A 19,965-nucleotide genomic window follows, 5' to 3' on the forward strand; every position below is an offset into this window, starting at 1 on the left:
ATGTTAAGGTCAATATATTTAGCAGCTTACCAAAATAACACATCCAGTTTAAAGGCTCAGATGTCTAAAGGTAACTTACATTTATAGTTATGCATTTGGCAGATGCTTTTATCCAAAGTGACTTACAGTGCCCTTATTATAGGGACAATCCCCCTGGAGCAACCTGGAGTTAAGTGCCTTGCTCAAGGACACAATGGTGGTGGTTGTGGGGATTGAACCAACAACCTTTTGCTTACCAGTTCAGTGCTTTAGTCCACTACACCACCACCACTCCTGTATTGACTTCCTGTATTGACTCCTGTAAGCATGTACAGCCGGACCGCACTTTGGCAATGTGATGGCCAAGCACTTGCATCTGCATTCATCTATTTGCGTGAACCATGTTTTGGCCTTAATGATTTGGGCCGCATAGTAAAAAATTATGGCACAACCAATCACAAAAGTAAAAATTACACCCCCTTTTGTGAAACAGATCATTAATTTTGATCGAAGTGAAATATTTTGAAGATAGAAAGCTAATTCTAATTCTTCTATTTGAAGATAGTTACGTAATTGTTTTAATGATCAATCACTGCGGTCACTTGCAAGGACTCTGGTACCTGGCCCATCCCTATTTCTGTGATTATTCCATTGTATAGTACATTCTGTTCCATGTATAATACATTCTCTAACCTCTCCATTTTCACTTGGTTTCTCTGTCTTCTTTCTCACATTCCTTCATATCTCTCTTCTATACCATTCCTTCCTGTCCTCATATTTTCCAGCTGGAGCAGTCTGCAGTGCAGGCCACTCTGCAGGGCCGTCGGGAACTCCTGGAGGAAACTTGCCATACGCATACTTATAAAAGACGTGTACTCAGCCCTGAGGATCTTCGGCACCTCATAGTGGACGATAAACACAAGCTGCTATACTGCTATGTCCCCAAAGTGGCATGCACCAACTGGAAGCGTGTGATGATGGTGCTAACGGGTGACGGCCGCTATCGCGAACCACTAGCTATTCCAGCCAACGAGGCTCACGTGGCGGGCAACCTGCGTTCGCTCTCGGAGTATTCCACGGCTGAGATCAACAAGCGCCTACGTACATATTTGAAGTTCATCTTTGTTCGCGAGCCCTTTGAGAGACTCGTCTCCGCCTACCGGAACAAATTCACGCGTAGCTACAACACGGCGTTCCATAAACGCTACGGTACCAAAATCATACGCAGACATCGGGTGGACCCCCAACCCCAGGCGCTGGAAAAAGGCAACGATGTCTCTTTTGAGGAGTTTGTGTATTATTTAGTAGACCCTCAGACTCAGAGAGAAGAACCTTTTAATGAGCACTGGGAGAGGGTTCACTCTCTTTGCCACCCTTGCTTGATCCATTACGACGTGGTGGGAAAATATGAGACACTTGCGCAAGATTCACGCTATATTCTAAAGCTAGCAGGTGTTGACGGAGAGGTCAAATTCCCGACCACCTCCAAGAGCACCAGGACCACAGGAGACATGGCCGCCAAGTTCTTCGACAACATCAGTCCGTTTTATCAGAAGAAGCTATTCAGCCTCTACCGAATGGACTTCTTATTGTTTAACTACTCTGTGCCGGCATACTTGAAGTTGAGATGAGGGTTTGCACAACAGGTTTCAACTAATTTGAAGTCTTCATCTGCACACGGATTTTTGTCTTGTGTGCATTGACAATTAAATTTCACTCTTCTGTCTGGATTTGAGTGAACTGCCTGAGGGAACCAGATGAAACTTGAATGTGGCATTACCCTCACTCCCTTGAGGCAAAATTCAGCACTATGAAGAGATCACTGCTGGCAGGGGTGTTACATCCCATGAAAGTTCACAAAATACTGTCTGTAATTCCTTTGGCTTCGGTATATGAAGACCGAGCTCCAAGTATGTGCTTTTGTCCTTCTGAATGTTGATAAGTGAAGCGGGATTCTTCATCAACGGACAAATTCTATGAATGTTTCGCCTCTTTCAATCTTCACCACCCAAATGATATTTATGGTATTATGTAGTGTATTTATTGTGGATTTTGCTCTTGAACTGAAATCAGCAAATCCTTGACGTTAATCTTGATGAAATTCCTTGAGGAACGTAATGTGACTGATCTCAAAGCTACCTTTCTAGCATTCCGGGATATGATTTCAGACTGTAACCCTTTGCAGTTCACCAGGAACTTGATTTACCATCTCAAGTAGTTTCTAAGGCCACTTCCATCATAATACGTTTTCGGTGGAAAACACATCGATTTTGCTCCCGTCCAAACTGGAAATGGTTTGAAAATTCTCTCTAGCAGTGAATACTTTGAAAAATTAAGTGGAAAACGTATTAGTGTGGACAAGGCCCAAGTCTTAAGCTTACAAACCATCAACTATTTTTGAGCAGATAAAGCCTTTGAAGATACGCAGTGTCTTAAGGCCAAAGTATACTCCGCTTTTCCACATGCTGGCACATCTCAGGCACAACATGTTCACACGCAGATTTCATCATCAGGAGAGTACACCCAGATTGTGCGCATCCAGACAGGTTTTTCTAGACCAGAACAGTCCTCGTCTTTGTACATTGTCTGCGCATTCGTACAAATGTGTCTATATGGGCTTGCATTCAAAAGAGTATACTATGAAAGACTGAGTGCTTTACTGTGTGAGAGACGGAAGGACACACGGAAAAATGAAGTATACCCTGGCCTTTAGGGAATCAAACTAAAGGATGAATTTATGCTACTCTTTCAGTTACGAACTGGACAGGGCTGTCTACCTTGGCCAGTTTAGCAACTCTGGAATTAAACGGCGTTATTAAAGAGTCACCTCTTTAGTTAGCATGCATCAGGCTTGAGTAAACAGTGCATAGCTGTGGTTGGGGAAAGCTAGATCCTCATCAGTGCTCCTCTTGTTGAGTTATGGATGCAGGGTGAGGTGCAAACTACCCACTGGGCATTGCACGTCAAACATCAGCAGAATCTTGGAGGAAACACTCATCTTATGAATCTGTAATAAGAGTTGAAGTGCAATAAATGTTTCTAATGAGGTACCAATATCTGTAAACTTTTTAAGCTGTGTAGAAGCTTAACCATAATTTTAATCAATCTCTTTTTTTTTTTTTTTTTACTGCAAGTCACGCATCCAACCTTTTGTGTACAAGTTTAAAAGCCCTACTATAATTGGATCATTCACAAAAATTGTATTTGTGGTTTCTTAGCAATTTAAATTACCCTTAAATTATTTGGATTTTTTTTTATTTATTTCTACGTCAAAGACTAATGCCTAATTTTTACAGTTGAAATGATGAAATCTTTTGAGAAAGGGTGAGAAGGTGGTCTCTGACTAATATCTGGCAGACATCCTTTGCCTTGGGATACATCGCTAGCCTGGTGCACATTGGGTACCTTGTGTGCAATATTGCATATCAAATAGCTTTTATTGCTGCTAATAGACATTCCAGCATGTCATTTTGAATTTAATATGGGTACAAGGAGTCATCTATGAAACTAGTGTATTTCTTGGGTTATAATGTTTAAATAGGCAGTATCTCATCATCTAAAGAGGAACTTAAAAAATACATGTACATTTAGAAGGTGCAGAGTTCTCCATGTTTTTGTCCTGGCATAATGTCCTTACTTTTGATTATTCTGTCTTTGAAACTATGAATGTATTAAGCAGGTTGATTCATATGTATGAGGAAATGTGAGATAAAGAAACCATTCACTGTTCGAGTTAAACTGTTGAAAGTGTGGCAACTGTATTTGCCACACGTGATGTAACTCTCACAGTTTGCACCTGTTTTGAAAGCTTGTGGGCATGCATATTGTAACGGTTTAAAATGGGCAAGGAGGAGGCAGGAACCAGCTGAACAGTCAAAGTAATATTTAATTTAAACAAAAAGACACAAACACAAATACACACACACGGCAGCTGCGTGTGGCTCTCTCTCTCCTGAACTGCCTCATATGGCTGCCTTTATCCCTCTCCTCGGCTGATTAGCCCGATTGGGGGCCGGGCGTGCGTTGTCACGGCCCGGCCCCGCCCTCCTCCTCGTTACACTTATGTACTGCAAAACTGTGAATGCCAATGTACACTTGCCAGTATGTAGTATTGCTTTAAAGGGTGAAAAAAAAAAATAATTTCAATTGTAATTGTTTTTCAGTGGGCAACAGGGAATGCATTTCAACCAGCAGTAATTAATATTGGTCACAGCAATTTCAAATATAATGTAATGGTAAATTGCCTCTGGTATGAGCACAAGACTTATGGACATATTTTAGGGACCACAACACTCAAGCTCTAAACAAATTATGTGAAAGGGGTTAATATAATATATTCAGCCCAAGACATTTTACAAAATGTCTTGAATAAAACTGCCACATTAACTTCATTGTCATCAATTGATCCAAATAAAGTGGAACAACCGATTACATACATTACTTAAAGTCGAGACGAAATCACCCCCAAAATTCAAATTTTGTCATCATTAACTAACTTTGTCATTCATACAAGTTTTGTAAACTGAATCGATCGTTTCATTGAAAATATCGAACTCAAAAGAATCAGACATCGATACTTTGATAGCGCCAAAGAGAGCTAGGGCAGATTTCTAAGTGTTTTAGTGATTTAATGATTTCATTTTTGGTCTGTTTCTTATCCAAACTTTATGAATTCAAAAAACTTTTTTTAACAATTTTAAATAAGCTTTTGATGACAGATTTCTTATTTTTGGGTGAAATATTCCTTATATATATTTAATTAAATAAATGCATGCGCTGCGTCCTTCAGAGTGAAAACATGGCACTGTTCAGATTCGAAGTAAATTCTAGAGACTGTTGTGTGTGAAAATCCCTGGAGATCAGCAGTTACAGAAATACTCAAACCAGCCCCTATACAAAGTGTATGTAAACTTCTGACCCACTGGAAATGTGATAAAAGAAATAAAAGCTGAAATAAATAATTCTCTCTACTATTATTCTGACATTTCACATTCTTAAAATAGTGATCCTAGCTGACCTAAAACAGGGAACGTTTTCCATGATTAAATGTCAGGAATTGTGAAAAACTGAGTTTAAATGCATTTGGCTAAGGTGTATGTAAACTTCTGACTTCAAATGTAGCTGGGAGTGGGTGGAGGTGGGCTTGCATCTTAAAGGTCAAGCCCCTCCACTAACATGACCAGACGGAAACACAGGGCCAGGAACCCCGTGCCCAACAGGTCACCCAGTGCAGTCAGGTATGGAATGGAGAAGTTATCAGGGTCCAGTCCTTTCCTCCACATCGAACGCACAATCAAGTCAGCCATATAAATAAGGATCCCGACCTGTGAAAAAAACACTCATTTGTAAACTTGATACATTTATTTACATGTAAATAATATTTGGGTGCTCAATATTTGGATTGTTGACAAACACAGACATGAACTTTTTAGGTTAAAAATGTATGGAAATTTTAGGTAACATTTAGGATAAATTTAGCAAAAGGGTGTATTTAAAAAAAAAACTAAAACAGACATGAACATTTTAGGTTTAAATGTATGGAAATTTTAGTTTTGATTTAGGATACACTTAGGGAAAAGTGTATTTACAGGGTTCCCGCGGATCCTTAAAATGTCTTAAATTCAGTTTTCTGAAATTTAAGGTCATAAAAAGTCTTAAATATCTTAAAATGATACAATGAAAGTCTTAATTATCATTTAAAGAGGCCTTAAAGACCCCTCCAGTGAAAATCATGTTTTTAACCCTGTTTACATGTCCATATGGTGTTTTTTATATGCTAGAATGCCATGAGTGAACTCAGCAGTCATCGCCTTGGAACTGCAGTTTACCAAAGACAATCTCAAAAACACGGATTCAGACAGCCAGGGTTTCATACGTCACAAACCTAAGGAACCAATCCCATCAACTTGCAGGATGGGGCTTTCCATATCAATAGCATACGCAATGGCGAAGCAAGCGGTATCAGGAAGAGCCAGGTGTAGCTATGCATCGATATTTTGCAAGACATGTTCTGTTTTCGGATGCAAAGTTGCAAAAGGACAAATGGTGAGCCTTCATGTATTACATGTATTAAAGTGTCTGAAAATCCTTTAATAAGGCATGAAGGGAATATTTTCATGGAAAAAACCTTTTACAAATTTAATTTTGATTAAAGTTGCCATGAAATCAAAATGAACGTTTTTAGTCTATATTTATTCCCTTTAAGGTCATCAATATGCTAGTGTACTTTCAAATGCTGACAGACTGAGGCACAGTCATGACGACACAGATGGCATAAGAAACTTTGTCCAATCAAATGCTTTCTAGAACAAGAACACTCCCTCCTCTAACATGTCTGGCTGTGTTCTAACTGACGCTGATCATGCCATCACAGGGTACTTCAAAAGGAGCACAATCCATGTTGTAGAGTCAATTCCAAACAGATTTTATGATAAGAATTGCTTACCATTATCACCTTTCAGCCTTCTGAAGCTCTCACAGTTGAAGGTAATTGTCTTCATATGGAATAGGGCATAGGAATGATGACTTCTAAATAAGACACTGACGCCGAAGCTGGACGAAAGGAAACTCGCTGGAGTTTATTTATATTTTTCTGCAGACGGAGGTTTATTGGATATACCACTCAAGTAAAGGAATAGTTCACCCAAAAATGAAAATTTGCTGATAATTTACTCACCCTCAGGCCATCCAAGATGTATCTGAGTTTCTTTCTTCATCAAAAAAGAATTTAAGACTTTCAGGATTTAATTTCAGGCCTCCTCCTCTAAACAATGCAAGTGAATATCCTCCATTTTTTGACGGTCCAAAATGCATATTTAAGGTGCATCAAAATAATCCACATGACTCCAGTCGACAAATAAAGTTCTTCTGAATGCAAACGATTGATTATTTTTTAAAACAAAACAATACTTATATACTTTTTAACTACAAATGTTCGCTTCAGTACATCTCTGTGACGTGTGCTCATAAGAGGGATGATGTAAGCTCGTTGGTAAGGTCACGCATCACGTGGAGGAGGAGTCAGGAAGCGTGTTCTTTATTCTTTATGCTTAGTGTATTGTGATTCAAAACAAGGACAAATTAGATTCTACTCACTTGTTTCACATTCACCTGTATTTGCACAAGGCTCCAGCCTTGTCCTAATGTAAACAAAGTCCCTGCCCTACATTTTTTTTCTCATTTGAAAAGCCATTTCACTCGGAAATACGTCACAATACAGTAATAAAGTAGGTCATAACTTCCGTTTCATGGCGACTTTAACAAAAATTTGTTTTTAGGGGTTAAACCAGTGACTGGAGAGGGACTTTAAATTTGGGAGCGGAAAGACAGGAATCGTGATATGACCTAATGCGAGTATCAAACTTCAAAAGAATACAATTTAATTAAATAAATGCATGCGATGTGTCCTTCAAAGTGAAAACGTGACTGTTGTAATTTCTCCAAGCATGCAGGGGCTTGTGAGTGTTTCCAGCTGTTGCAGAGCAGTTCAAAATTATTAGGACATATCGGAAATTTATGACGAGCGATCACTAATGGTCACCTGTTGATGATGATGATGATGATATAAAGTTGAAGAAATATGACAATGTTTACTTTTGTTTATTTTGTCATGCATTGTAGATTATTGTATGAGTGCACATTTTATTTCCCTTATCTGTTTGAATGAGCAGATGGAAGCAGTGAAGCGCAAACATTTCAAAATAAGAGTCCCCGGTGTATTTCAGCCTTTAAAGTACAAATTTCTGCATACTTTATTTTAAGATTGTTTAGGTTTGTTTGGGTATGGGGATACAGTATTAATTTTATTTGTTCAGGTCTTGAACAAATAGTCTTAAATTAGATTTTAAAAACTCTGCAGCAACCCTGATATAAAAAAAAAAAAAAGAAAACTGACATGAACTTTAAAATTGCTGGGTTAAAATGTATGGAAAGTTAGGTTTTATTTAGGATAAATGTGTGCATATTTTGGGTGTATATTTTTAAATGTTACAATTATTTTTAAACATCTTTTTTTTGTCTAGAAGTTCACTTACATTATCCTTCTTTGTTAGAGCATAATTTTGTAACAGTAGAATACTGTATACATATAGTTTTAGATAAAGTTTTGCATGTCACACTATAAGGCATTTTAAGCTATTAAGTGGTTTTGACAATCTTGGTGTCCTGACTGACAATGTTTTAAGTAGGCTATTCTCAAGAGATTGCAAAGGCCTCAATAATTGCTTACAAAAGTGTATAAAAAAAAATTTATTTTTTTAATTCTATGAAAAGTCATATTTGAAAATAGACCCAGTTTGAAAATGCCAATATTTAAATTGTATTTGTACAGTATTAATTTCAGTTCATGATGAACAGACCTGAAATTGCTGAAACTCTATTTGAATTGATTTTATATATATATATATATATAAGTTAATATTGTTATAGTAGGAATGTTGGAATGTTAGTTAAAGGGATAGTTCTCCTAAAAATGAAAATTCATCATTAACTCACCATCATCACCTTAAATATTTATCTATTTCTAACCCACGCCTAACTTCTGAAGACATAGACTCAACCATTGGAGTCTAATGGATTACTTCTATGATGCCTTTATGTGCTTTTTGGAGCCTCAAATTTCTGGCCACCATTCGCTTGCACTGTATGAACCTATAGAGCTGAAATATTCTTCTAAATCTTCATTTGTCTTCTGCAGAAGAAAGAAAGTCATACACTCTGGGATGGCATGAGGGTGAGTAAATAATGAGAGTATTTTTATTTTTGGGTCAACTATCACTTTTAGTAATTATTTAAAACATAAGGGATATAAAAGTTAGATTTTCTGATATAGATCATTTCTGTTGTCACTGTGATTGTCAAATAATAAACACCATTAATGTTCAACATCACAAACCAGAGATGTGTTCAAAACAAAAACGATAAATCCAAAACAAGTCATATTTTATTCACCCAATCAAGCAAAAGTTTTGCCAAGGAAAGGTAAATAGTCCATTGGCATGCATCACTGTAGTGGCGCATGCCAATGGACTATTTACCTTTCCTTGGCAAAACTTTTGCATGAAACAAATGCATCTGTAAATCGAGCCACTAGTGTGAAACGATAAGTGAGAATGAGTTAATGACTTTATTTTCAGTGCTTGTTTCACATTTTTTCATGTTAACAACTAATGCTGTACCAGTAACAAGCCAATAACAATAAAAATTTTTTTGCTAGGTTAGGATTAGAGTTTTTTTTTTAAACATCAGTAACATTAAGACTCACCTGAAGTAGAGCAGCACCAAGGTAGCAGCAGGTAAAGGCTGGCGTGATGGCAGTGTGACCTCCTTGGAGCATATTAATGGCAAAGAGAAACAACAGGTGACCCGGTACCACCAGGAGGAACAGCACCCAGGCTGACTTAGAGTTCACTCCTGTATAAAGAAACAACACAGGTGAAAGGGCTGTTCCTTATTTAATTATATCAAAATGACTGAGAATAATCAATAGAGTTGGGGTACTCGAGTTCGGACTCGGACTTGAGTACGAGTCACAAGTCCAATTTTAATGGACTTGGACTTGCCACGGACTCGGATGCATTTTTACTTGGACTTGACTCGGGCTGGAGCCTTTAGGACTCGGGATTTTTTTATGAGTCCAGACGACTCTATGGCGTTTGTGATGCAATGACAAACAAACAAGCAAACAAATAACGTAACATAGGGTGACCATACATCCTCTTTTTCAGACCTGAAAAAGCATCCGGCTTGGATTTCAAAATTGCCTCTAAATGGGATTTGGCTTTGTCTTCATATTGTTGTGCTCTCTACAGTTAGTACTATCATACATTCTGTGTATTTGATACTGCACATCAGTTTTCACGCATATATGTCCTTACATGTGATATTCTGGCTGAGAGCAGCAGCGCACACTCTTTCAAAGTACTTTCTCTCTCTCTTTCTCTCTCGCCCACGTGCGTGCAGTATGTGTGTGCGGGAAAGAGATCACCACACGTGCTCTTCCGCTCTCATCCAGAAATATCAATAACGAAAGTACACTTTTAAAAGTACGTTCCCCAACTCTGCAAATTATTAAATAGAACACATGTTTTATCAGACTCACGTTTCTATGCATTTCTAACTGAAAATGTTGACTATCAAGACAAAACCAAATATGCTACGTATAAGGGATATTTAAACTAATATGATGGATGAAACAGACCATGATTGAAATTGTACAACTCAGTCCATTACATATTTGTAGCGCAAACTCTGTGTGTTACCTGTAAAGCTGGCACTTGCATTTCAATGGCAAAAAAGTCAGAAAATACAAAGAACAGAAGACTCTATTCACCTACTATTCATACTAAATAATGTAAAAAGAACAACACATCTGCTCAAGGAGAGTTTGTCATAAAAAAAGGTGATTTATTTTTCTTTCTTTTTTTTTTCTTTTTCTCCCAATTTTGGAATGCCCAATTCCCAATGTGCTTTTAAGTCCTCGTGGTCGCGTAGTGATTCGCCTCAGTAAATCCCAGTTGCCTCCACATCTGAGACCGTCAACCTGCACATCTTATCACGTGGCTTGTTAAGCGCATTGCCACGGAGACATAGCGCGTGTGGAGGCTTCACACCATCCATCGTGGCAACCACGCTCAACTCACCACGCGCCCCACCGAGAACGAACCACATTATAGCGACCACAAGGTGTTTACCCCATGTGACTCTACCCTCCCTAGCAACCGGGCCAATTTGGTTGCTTAGGAGACCTGGCTGGAGTCACTCAGAAAAAAAGGTGATCTTAACTTTAGGGAAGTAGGCTACACCTGGACACAGCAGGAGCACTGAAAAGTGTGAAGTGTAGTAGAATAAAAATATATTTCTAATGGTATCTGATCTTTTCTGTTTTTATTTTATGTTGTTTTATTTAATTTTATGGGCATTATTAAATGTTTTAATATTACCATTTATTGAATGTATTAAACACATTAAATGTATTTCACCCCATAATTTTAGATAAAACTAAACTAAATTGAATGGACAAATTAAAAATGAAGTAGAAATAAAAACTAAATTAAAATTCGAAATAATAACTCTGGTTGTAACGACTAATGCAGCTTTCACTTTCTTTGGTGTATGTTTGAGTGGAGGGGAAAAGCAACAAATAATCGAAATGTCAACAGAACGCAATAAGAAGTGTGTTGAAGGACAGTTTTGTCTTCATATACCTAAAGCATATGCTTTCATCTGAAACCGCTTTGAAATTTGTTCAGCAGGATACTAATCATTTGTTTTTTGCATTCATATTGACAAATTGTTTTTCCTAGTTGTGAAGGTTAAACTAAGCTTAAAATATTGATGTTGAGTTTACGGTTACAATTTTAATTCAGATTCTTGAACAGATTCATTCAGACTCAACTCGGACTCAGCCTGTTATGGACTCGGTCTTGAGTCCGACTCGGCCCCTTTTGGACTCGGACACGATTGTTTAAAGACTCGGACTCGACTAAGGTGGACTTGAACCAAACACTAATAATCAAAATGAGGGACTTTATCTCAAGGACCCAGAGGAGTGAGAGAATTCATGTGAGGCACACAAATAGTTAAGAAGTGACTTCACCTGAGGAGAAGAATGTGACACAGGGATTAGGCCACTGCTGTCTCATCTTATAAGGCAGTACTCCAGGGACACTCCAGAAATGAAGGTAGGTGGAGATCCGACTCGCCTGGATGGCCACCAGATTTCCCCCCACACCTAAAAATAGCGAGGAAAGAATGTGAGACCTTTCCAATCATTACACCATTACAATTACCATAATCACTCATTTCTGAATCAAAAGGAACGTATAAACCATTCAAGTCAAAGGCATGCATCTAGGAGAAAATGTACAGTGACACAAATTTTTATATTTCATATTTCACCACCATCAAAGTATTATGTGCGCAATTAATAGCTTTTCCACACTTTATTTTGAGCATATTATGTGAAACTGCCCAATGACAGTCTTTAGGGAATATTATAGCAGGAGGGCATTCCTTCACATGAATATCAAACCAATTAATAAGATATCAAATTAGTCTCCCTGAATCACAGCCACCTTGTGTTCCTCATTAAGGGCAGTTTGTCTCAGACTGAGCTGGAAAAATAGTGTGGATGTGTGCCAGTTCCAGATGAATAGCCATGGAAGACGTCAGAAAAGTTGACTGCAGAGAAATCAGGGATACTCTTGGGTGATTTTAACAAAACCTGTCAAGAAAATGTCCTGGTCCTATTTTACCTCAAAATCTAAAGAAACAAATGCAATTTAGGGACATTTAGACTTTCTACATTGTAACATTATTTTCATGGCAGTTTTGCACATTTTACCCCCCTCCAATTCTCCTTATTGCAACACGGAAAGAGATCATTATGATATTCTTAATATTGCAACGTGAATAAAAATTTATATTTTATTTAAATCGTAAAGTATTTATACATCATAGTAGTACTCTTTAGTTACTGCCTTTTCATTTCACTAATTTTACATAAAAAAATCATTATACAACAGCATCTTTTTCACAGTAATATAGTCAAAAAAATTACTGTTACGCTAACAAAAATCATAATCGAAAATGATGGGAATAGTTAAACATCCTGACGCCGAACAGGAATGTAAAATGAGCTCAAAGGAATAGTTCACCTAAAATTTTTAATTCTCTTATCATTTACTCACCCGAAACTTTGAAGCTCCAAAAAGCAAATAAATGCTGCGTAAAAGTAATCTATACAACTCCAGTAATTAGATTCATGTCTTCAGAAGAGATATGATAGGTGTGGGTGAGAACCAGATCAATTTTTAAGTTTTTATTTTTATTTTTATAAATTCTCCTCCGTGACCAGTAGGTGGTGATATGTATGAAGAATGAGGATCCTAATAACAAAAGAAGAAGAACTTTTAGGACAGAAGTGTGCTTAAGAGGGCTGTTTGAAAGTAGAAATTTATAGTAAAAAAAGAACTTAAATATTGATCTGTTTCTCACCCACACCTATCATATCACTTCTGAAGACAATGATACAACCACTGGAGTCGTATGGATTACTTTTATGCTGCCTTTACATGCTTTTTAAGCTTCAAAGTTTTGGACCTTATTGACTTGCATTGTTTGGACCTACACAGCTGAGATATTCTTTTAAAAATCTGCATTTTTGGGTGAACTATTCCTTTTAGTGTCCTGATAAATAATGCACAATGCAAACATACCTTAATTATCCTAAATGTAGGATTCATTTTAATTGAACTCAAGGTTTTTTTGTCTTGATTTGGGGTTAAATATGACATTCACGCCTTTACTACAGGACTAGACAGTTTGTACAAACTTTTACGCACTCTATTTCCATTGGGAAGCAAGTAATTTCTGCTGGGTTGAGTTATCATTTGATAGGGACAGAACATTGGTAGTGCACATATGCAGCTGGGTAGGAATGAGACCAGCAAGGGGAAATCAAAACCAGATGGTAGAATTTCACAAATCACCACAAGTGATATTTTACGTAAAACCAAACAAACTCTGCCTTTGACAGCATCAGTTGGGGTTTTTAAGTCTATTATTTAAACTCCCATCAAAATACTCAATTTCTTTCATGTACAATACAAAGTGGCAAACAAAGAGCCAGTGCCCTGATTTATTGGGACAATTTGGAATGAAAAGGTTTTATTCTGGCAGCAGAGTCAGATCGCCTCCCTGTATCCACAAGCTGAGCAGTAACTCAAAACACGGAGAATGAGAGATGCGATCCATTTTACTGTGATGAGAAGTTGGAGAAGAAAAAGACTTAAATTAAGCACATTTCTAAACTTGTTTTTCAGGCTAACTGTTGTACTAGTGTTGGAGAGTAACTGACTAAAAGTAGTGAAACTACAAATGTAACTAAATTTTTCAGTAGCATGACAGAAGTTCAGCTGTTTCAGAATAACATTCAGTAGCTTTTCAAGTAAAAAGCTAATTTTTCCAATGAATAGCACAGATTTTTTGTCACACTGTATTGTGCACGTAGCTTTACAGCCATACGAACCATAATCAGATGTGCTTAATGATTCAAAGTTTCATATGCTGCAAGGAAGTTTGTGTCTTTTTTGTAGCTAAATACTTAAAGGAATAATTCACCAAAAAATGAAAATTCTCATAATTTATTTACCCTCGTGCCATTCCAGATATGCAACCTACAAGTAATCCATACAACTCCAGTGGTGTAATCCATGTCTTCTGAAGCGATCAAATGGTTTTGGGTGAGAACAGACCAAAATATAACTTCTTTTTAACTATAAATCTTCAACTTAAATCTCCTTGGAGATCATGCTTTCAAGTTTGATTACACTTTCTAGTGCGTGACGCATGCTTTCCGCTAGATGGCGCTAGGAAGTGTAACCGAGCTTGAAATCATGATCACCAAAGAGACTGCTGACATCAAGATTTATAGTGGAAAAAGAGTTATACTTTGGTCTGTTCTCACCCAAAATTGCATTAGAAGACAAGGAATAAACCACTGGAGTCGTATGAATTACTTTTCTGCTTTATGTGCTTTTTGGAGCTTCAAAGTTTTGGTCACTATTCACTTGCATTGTAAGGACCTCCAGAGCTGAAATATTCTTCTAAAAATCTTAGTTTGTGTTCTACAGAAGAAAGTCAAACACATCTGGGATGGCATGAAGGTGAGTAAATGATGAGAGAATTTTTGGGTGAACTATTCCTTTAAATGCTTCCATTTGTCATTGTTTTCAAATCAATTATATAAACTAGTATGTTTCTAATTATATGAATTTTGCGAAAATATAAGTGTTCAATTTAATTATATCACCCCAATCAAAAAAATGCTTTTGTGCTGGTTTCAGATTATAAAAATTAATTATATAATCTAGTAGGTATTTTAAAAAGATATAGCCCCTTTCATAGCTTCAGTGTAGTCCGCAATTTTCATAAGTAGCTTGTAGTGTAGGTACTGCAACTCCATTTTCAAACTGGTAACATGGCTGTAGATTAACTACTCTAAATTAAGAGTAGTTTTAACTTAGCCTTGCAAATACTGCTTTGTACTTTCAGCATAAGGTGTTTATGAAAATTAAATATGAATATTAAAGAATGAGGAGTGTGATTTGTCCTGACATTTACTCACCATTAATGACCGGTGTGAAGACAGCCATGCCCTCAAAATTCGGATCACTCACAGTCTTATCAAGAATAAGACCTCCAAAACTTAAATAATGGGAAGGTTAATGAAAAATACATTTCATGATCATATATAAATGTACATAAATTCATCGTTAAATAACATAATTAATCTGACATCTTAAATGAGCAATGTCTAATCAAGTCTCTTTATATCGATTTAAACGGTGTACAAACGGAAAAGTGTGCAGTTTTTGATTTTCAGAATTTTTAGTGACTGAACAAACTCAAGGAAAATGTGTCAAATCTAACCAACAGGGTTACAACATCTTTAGACCAATGAATTTCCATTAATTTTACAGTTGCTCATAATTATTGGATAAGGATTGCTATAAGTAATTTTATAGGGATTGCACTCTAAAACATTTCAAACATTTACAGAAGATCATAACTAGAAAAATTATGTTGCACAATGAATATTTTACATTTCAATGTGATTATCCTTAGTCTGATGATTCATTCTGATGTCATTGTACCTGCTGATGGACATGGCCACTATAACAGGCTGCCAGCCGGACTTGAGCACCTCTTTAATCTGAGGACTGCGTCTGGCGATGACCACCCAGAGAGGAATGAGTAGAAGGAAGAAGCCACACACCAGCGGGGACAAGTACCATACATCTGAGCATATACAAACCTTTGATATTACACTGATGCCACCTGTAACACTTATGACTTAAAAAGATTAGTTCAAACAAAAAGGAAAATACAGTCATCATTTACTCACATGTTGTTCAAAAAAATCCCTGGGACTTTTTTTTTTTTTTTTTTTTTTTCATAGAACACAAAAGGAGATCTCAGTCAACATTCACTTTCATTGTATCTTTATTCCATACAATGAAGGTAAATGATAAAAGCTTACATTCTGCCTAAGATCTCCTTTTGTGTTCCTTGGAAGAAAGAAAGTCATACGGGTTCTGAAGAACATGAGGGAGATTCAAAGGCAGAATTTTTCTCTTTTTTTAGGAAATTAAGTAAATCTAGGTTTTTAATGATTCTGATTAGGCACTTTGTACATATAACAACTTCCTCTTTGGAATTTTAGTGTTTTTAAACAAATCAGCAAGATGATTTTCCTAGGGGAGGGGATTTCCACTACGGTATCTGCTATCTTTTGATCTCACACATTTATAACCACAGAAACCATATCAGTCAAATGCAAATCACAAATATATTTGTAGTACATTTCTACTGCCCTCCTCTGGCATCTTGATGTAACAACAGTACCTATTCTCACAACAGTTAAATACATAGGCTTCACAAGTATTTTTCATGTATGCATGTTAAATAAGGGAAAATGTCTGATGCTTCCTATTAATCAGTATCTGACACTTTAAACAGCTCATACTCATGTAGTATGTAGTCTTCAATGACACAAATATAAAAAATGGTGAATGAAGCTGTCATTCAGCCAAACGTGTTCCACATAAGAATTAAAGTCATACAGGTTTTGAACAACATGAGGGTGAGTAAATGATCACAGAATTTGGATTTTTGTGTGAACAATTCCTTTAAGTTTGTTAACAAATAACAACCTGCTTTATAACATATGCAACAATATGTAATGTCATGCATATAATTTGCTATTATTAGGTAATGTAACAGTCAAGATGAATAAATGACTATATGCTCTCACCTTTGTATTGGAACAGAGTGCTGCTGACTCCCGCCAGTAGAGACAGAGTGATGAGATCTCCCAGACTGGCGGCTATGGGTGTGGCCACATTATCAGGGTTGATGCCCACCTTCCTGGAGCCAATGATCACACCAACCATCACCAGACCTGCAGACAGAGAATGAAGACTAGTAGAACCGATTACTGTATTTCAGGGGTCATGTTAGGTATATATGAATGTTGCAAAGACTAAAAGGTTATGTTGCATTATCCAGGATGGTTATGATTCTTTTGGCATTTAAATGTTTTAACCCTCCTTTTGCAATCAGAACCTGCATACAACTTTTACATTAGTGCAGGGCTACTGAACTTCGGAAAGGTCAGGGGCCGCAAAGCTGGATCCCTGTACCCTCGAGGGCTGTACTCTTAATTTGTGTGTGTGTGTGTGTATATATATATATATATATATATATATATATATATATATATATATATATATACATACACACACACACACACACACACACACACACACACACACACACACATATACAGTTGTGCTCAAAAGTTTTCATACCCTGGCAGAAATTGTGAAATTTTGGCATTGATGTTGAAAATATGACTGATCGTGCAAAAAAAAAAAAAAAAAAAAAAAAAAAGGTCTTTTATTTAAGGTTAGAGATCATATGAAGCCATTTATTATCACATAGTTGTTTGGCTCCTTTTTAAATCATAATGATAACAGAAATCACCCAAATGGCCCTGATCAAAAGTTTACATACCCTTGAATGTTTGGCCTTGTTACAGACACACAAGGTGACACACACAGGCAATTTCCCACACCTGTGGCTTTTTAAATTGCAATTAGTGTCTGTGTATAAATAGTCAATGAGTTTGTTAGCTCTCACATGGATGCACTGAGCAGGCTAGATACTGAGCCATGGGGAACAGAAAAGAACTGTCAAAAGACCTGCGTAACAAGGTAATGGAACTTTATAAAGATGGAAAAGGATATAAAAAGATATCCAAAGCCTTGAAAATGCCAGTCAGTACTGTTCAATCACTTATTAAGAAGTGGAAAATTCGGGGATCTCTTGATACCAAGTCAAGGTCAGGTAGACCAAGAAAGATTTCAGCCACAACTGCCAAAAGAATTGTTTGGGATACAAAGAAAAACCCACAGGTAACCTCAGGAGAAATACAGGCTGCTCTGGAAACAGACGGTGTGGTTGTTTCTAGGAGCACAATACTTGTTGACCCCTCTCCAAACATAGCGCTTATGGTTGTGACCATAAAGCTCTATTTTGGTCTCGTCACTCCAAATTACAGTGTGCCAGAAGCTGTAAGGCATGTCAAGGTATTGTCGGGCATATTGTAACCGGGCTTTTTTTGTGGCATTGGCTTGTTTCTGGCAACTTGACCATGCAGCTCATTTTTGTTCAAGTATCATCGTATTGTGCTCCTTGAAACAACCACACCGTCTTTTTCCAGAGCAGCCTGTATTTCTCCTGAGGTTACCTGTGGGTTTTTCTTTGTATCCCGAACAATTCTTCAGGCAGTTGTGGCTGAAATCTTTCTTGGTCTACCTGACCTTGGCTTGGTATCAAGAGATCCCCGAATTTTCCACTTTTAATAAGTGATTGAACAGTACTGACTGGCATTTTCAAGGCTTTGGATATCTTTTTATATCCTTTTCTATCTTTATAAATTTCCATTACCTTGTTATGCAGGTCTTTTGACAGTTCTTTTCTGCTCCCCATGGCTCAGTATCTAGCCTGATCAGTGCATCCACGTGAGAGCTAACACATTGACTGTTTATACACAGACACTAATTGCATGATCAGTAATATTTTCAAAATCAATGCCAAAATTTCACAATTTCTGCCAGGGTATGCAAACTTTTGAGCACAACTGTATATACACATACACATTGTTATTATGGAGTATGCCATTTTTAAATTACAAAAAGAGAAATTCTTTGACATTTCAAAATATACTGTATATTAACTATAGCCAAACTAGTGTAATACATGTGAAGATATATTGTATCAAGGTTAATATGAAAATGTATTTGAATATAACATTATGTAAAATTGATATCAATATTCAATATTAGAATGAATAGTAATTTGAATGAATTTCCTATTAACTCAATTAATTACTGCTCAAAACAACTGAAAGTACTCAATCTATGAAACCAACATATTTTTTTTAACTAAACAACATCGAATCACAACCAAAAAATATCAATACTACTTTTCAATGTTTTTAATCAAAATATTTTCTGTTTACTTGCATGAACTGAGTATAATGTGGACTTTTTCTCTTCCAAACCCTATTCAGATTGTGTGCTTGAACGTTTTCTTTTGCCAAACACCCTTTAGACTAATTCCTTTTGATATATTTTATTTGTTATGTTTATGACATCTGTTATGTCTGTTTTGTGTGTGTGAGAGACTGTATGAGTATGTGTGTGCATGATTCTAAACAAGAAAAAAAAAATCTGAATAATATCATGTGTAAAGCCACAGTTGATCCCAGGTCGAAATATATATACACTACCAGTCAAAAGTTTTGAAACACTTACTCATTCTTTATTATAATTTTTTTTCACATTTTAGAATAATAGTAAAGTCATCAAAACTATGGAATAACATAAATGGAACTATGGGAATTATGTTGTGACTAAACAAAATCCAAATTAAATCAAAACTCTTCAAAGTAGTCACCCTTTGTCTAGAATTTGCAGACATGTACTCTTGACATTTTCTCAACCAACTTCTTGAGGTATCACCCTGGGATGCTTTTTAAACAGTATTGAAGGAGATCTATGTTGGGCACTTATTGACTACTTTTCTTTATTATTTGTTCCAAGTCATCAATTTCAAAAGCTTTTTTTTTTTTATTACATTTTAGTTTTATAATTAAATTAATATGGTGGCACAATTATATTTTTGTCTACAAAACTAATTTCAAACATTTAAGCATATGCCTTCAGATCAAAAGATTAAGATCATGAGAAACATTTCAGTCAAGTGTTTCAAAACTTTTGACTTGTGTGTGTGTGTGTATATATATATATATATATATATATATATATATACACACACACACACAATATATATTTATACTGTATATAAATATATGTATATTTTTTTTTTATTTTGTTATATTGCAGCCTTATGCTAAAA

General features: G+C 36.4%; 2 protein-coding genes across 9 annotated transcripts in view; one reads left to right on the forward strand and one right to left on the reverse strand.

The window, feature by feature from the left end:
- LOC127419308 (carbohydrate sulfotransferase 11-like) overlaps positions 1-5,098 on the forward strand; it is a 36,348-nt gene extending 31,250 nt beyond the window's left edge. For 3 of the 5 annotated variants that reach the window (XR_007893642.1, XR_007893641.1, XR_007893640.1), the window contains one exon: positions 765-829. Coding sequence is in view for 2 of the 5 variants with exons in the window: in XM_051660625.1 (XP_051516585.1) it covers positions 765-1,610 (846 nt within the window). In the remaining 3 variants the exon portion in view is untranslated. Of the gene's footprint in view, positions 1-764 lie in introns of all 5 variants that reach the window. The other 2 variants (XM_051660625.1, XM_051660626.1) reach the window with 2 other exon arrangements.
- Positions 3,848-19,965, reverse strand: part of LOC127419304 (solute carrier family 41 member 1-like) — a 108,552-nt gene continuing 92,434 nt past the window's right edge. For all 4 annotated transcript variants that reach the window (XM_051660610.1, XM_051660611.1, XM_051660609.1 and 1 more), the window contains 6 exons: positions 16,796-16,942; positions 15,636-15,780; positions 15,107-15,186; positions 11,576-11,710; positions 9,242-9,390; positions 3,848-5,303 (listed from right to left, as the gene is read on the reverse strand). In XM_051660610.1, coding sequence (XP_051516570.1) covers positions 5,130-5,303; positions 9,242-9,390; positions 11,576-11,710; positions 15,107-15,186; positions 15,636-15,780; positions 16,796-16,942 — 830 coding nt within the window. In that variant the 3' untranslated portion in view covers positions 3,848-5,129. The remainder of the gene's footprint in view (positions 5,304-9,241; positions 9,391-11,575; positions 11,711-15,106; positions 15,187-15,635; positions 15,781-16,795; positions 16,943-19,965) is intronic.

This window comes from Myxocyprinus asiaticus, chromosome 28 (assembly GCF_019703515.2).
Source record: "Myxocyprinus asiaticus isolate MX2 ecotype Aquarium Trade chromosome 28, UBuf_Myxa_2, whole genome shotgun sequence".
Taxonomy (NCBI): Eukaryota; Metazoa; Chordata; class Actinopteri; order Cypriniformes; family Catostomidae; genus Myxocyprinus; species Myxocyprinus asiaticus.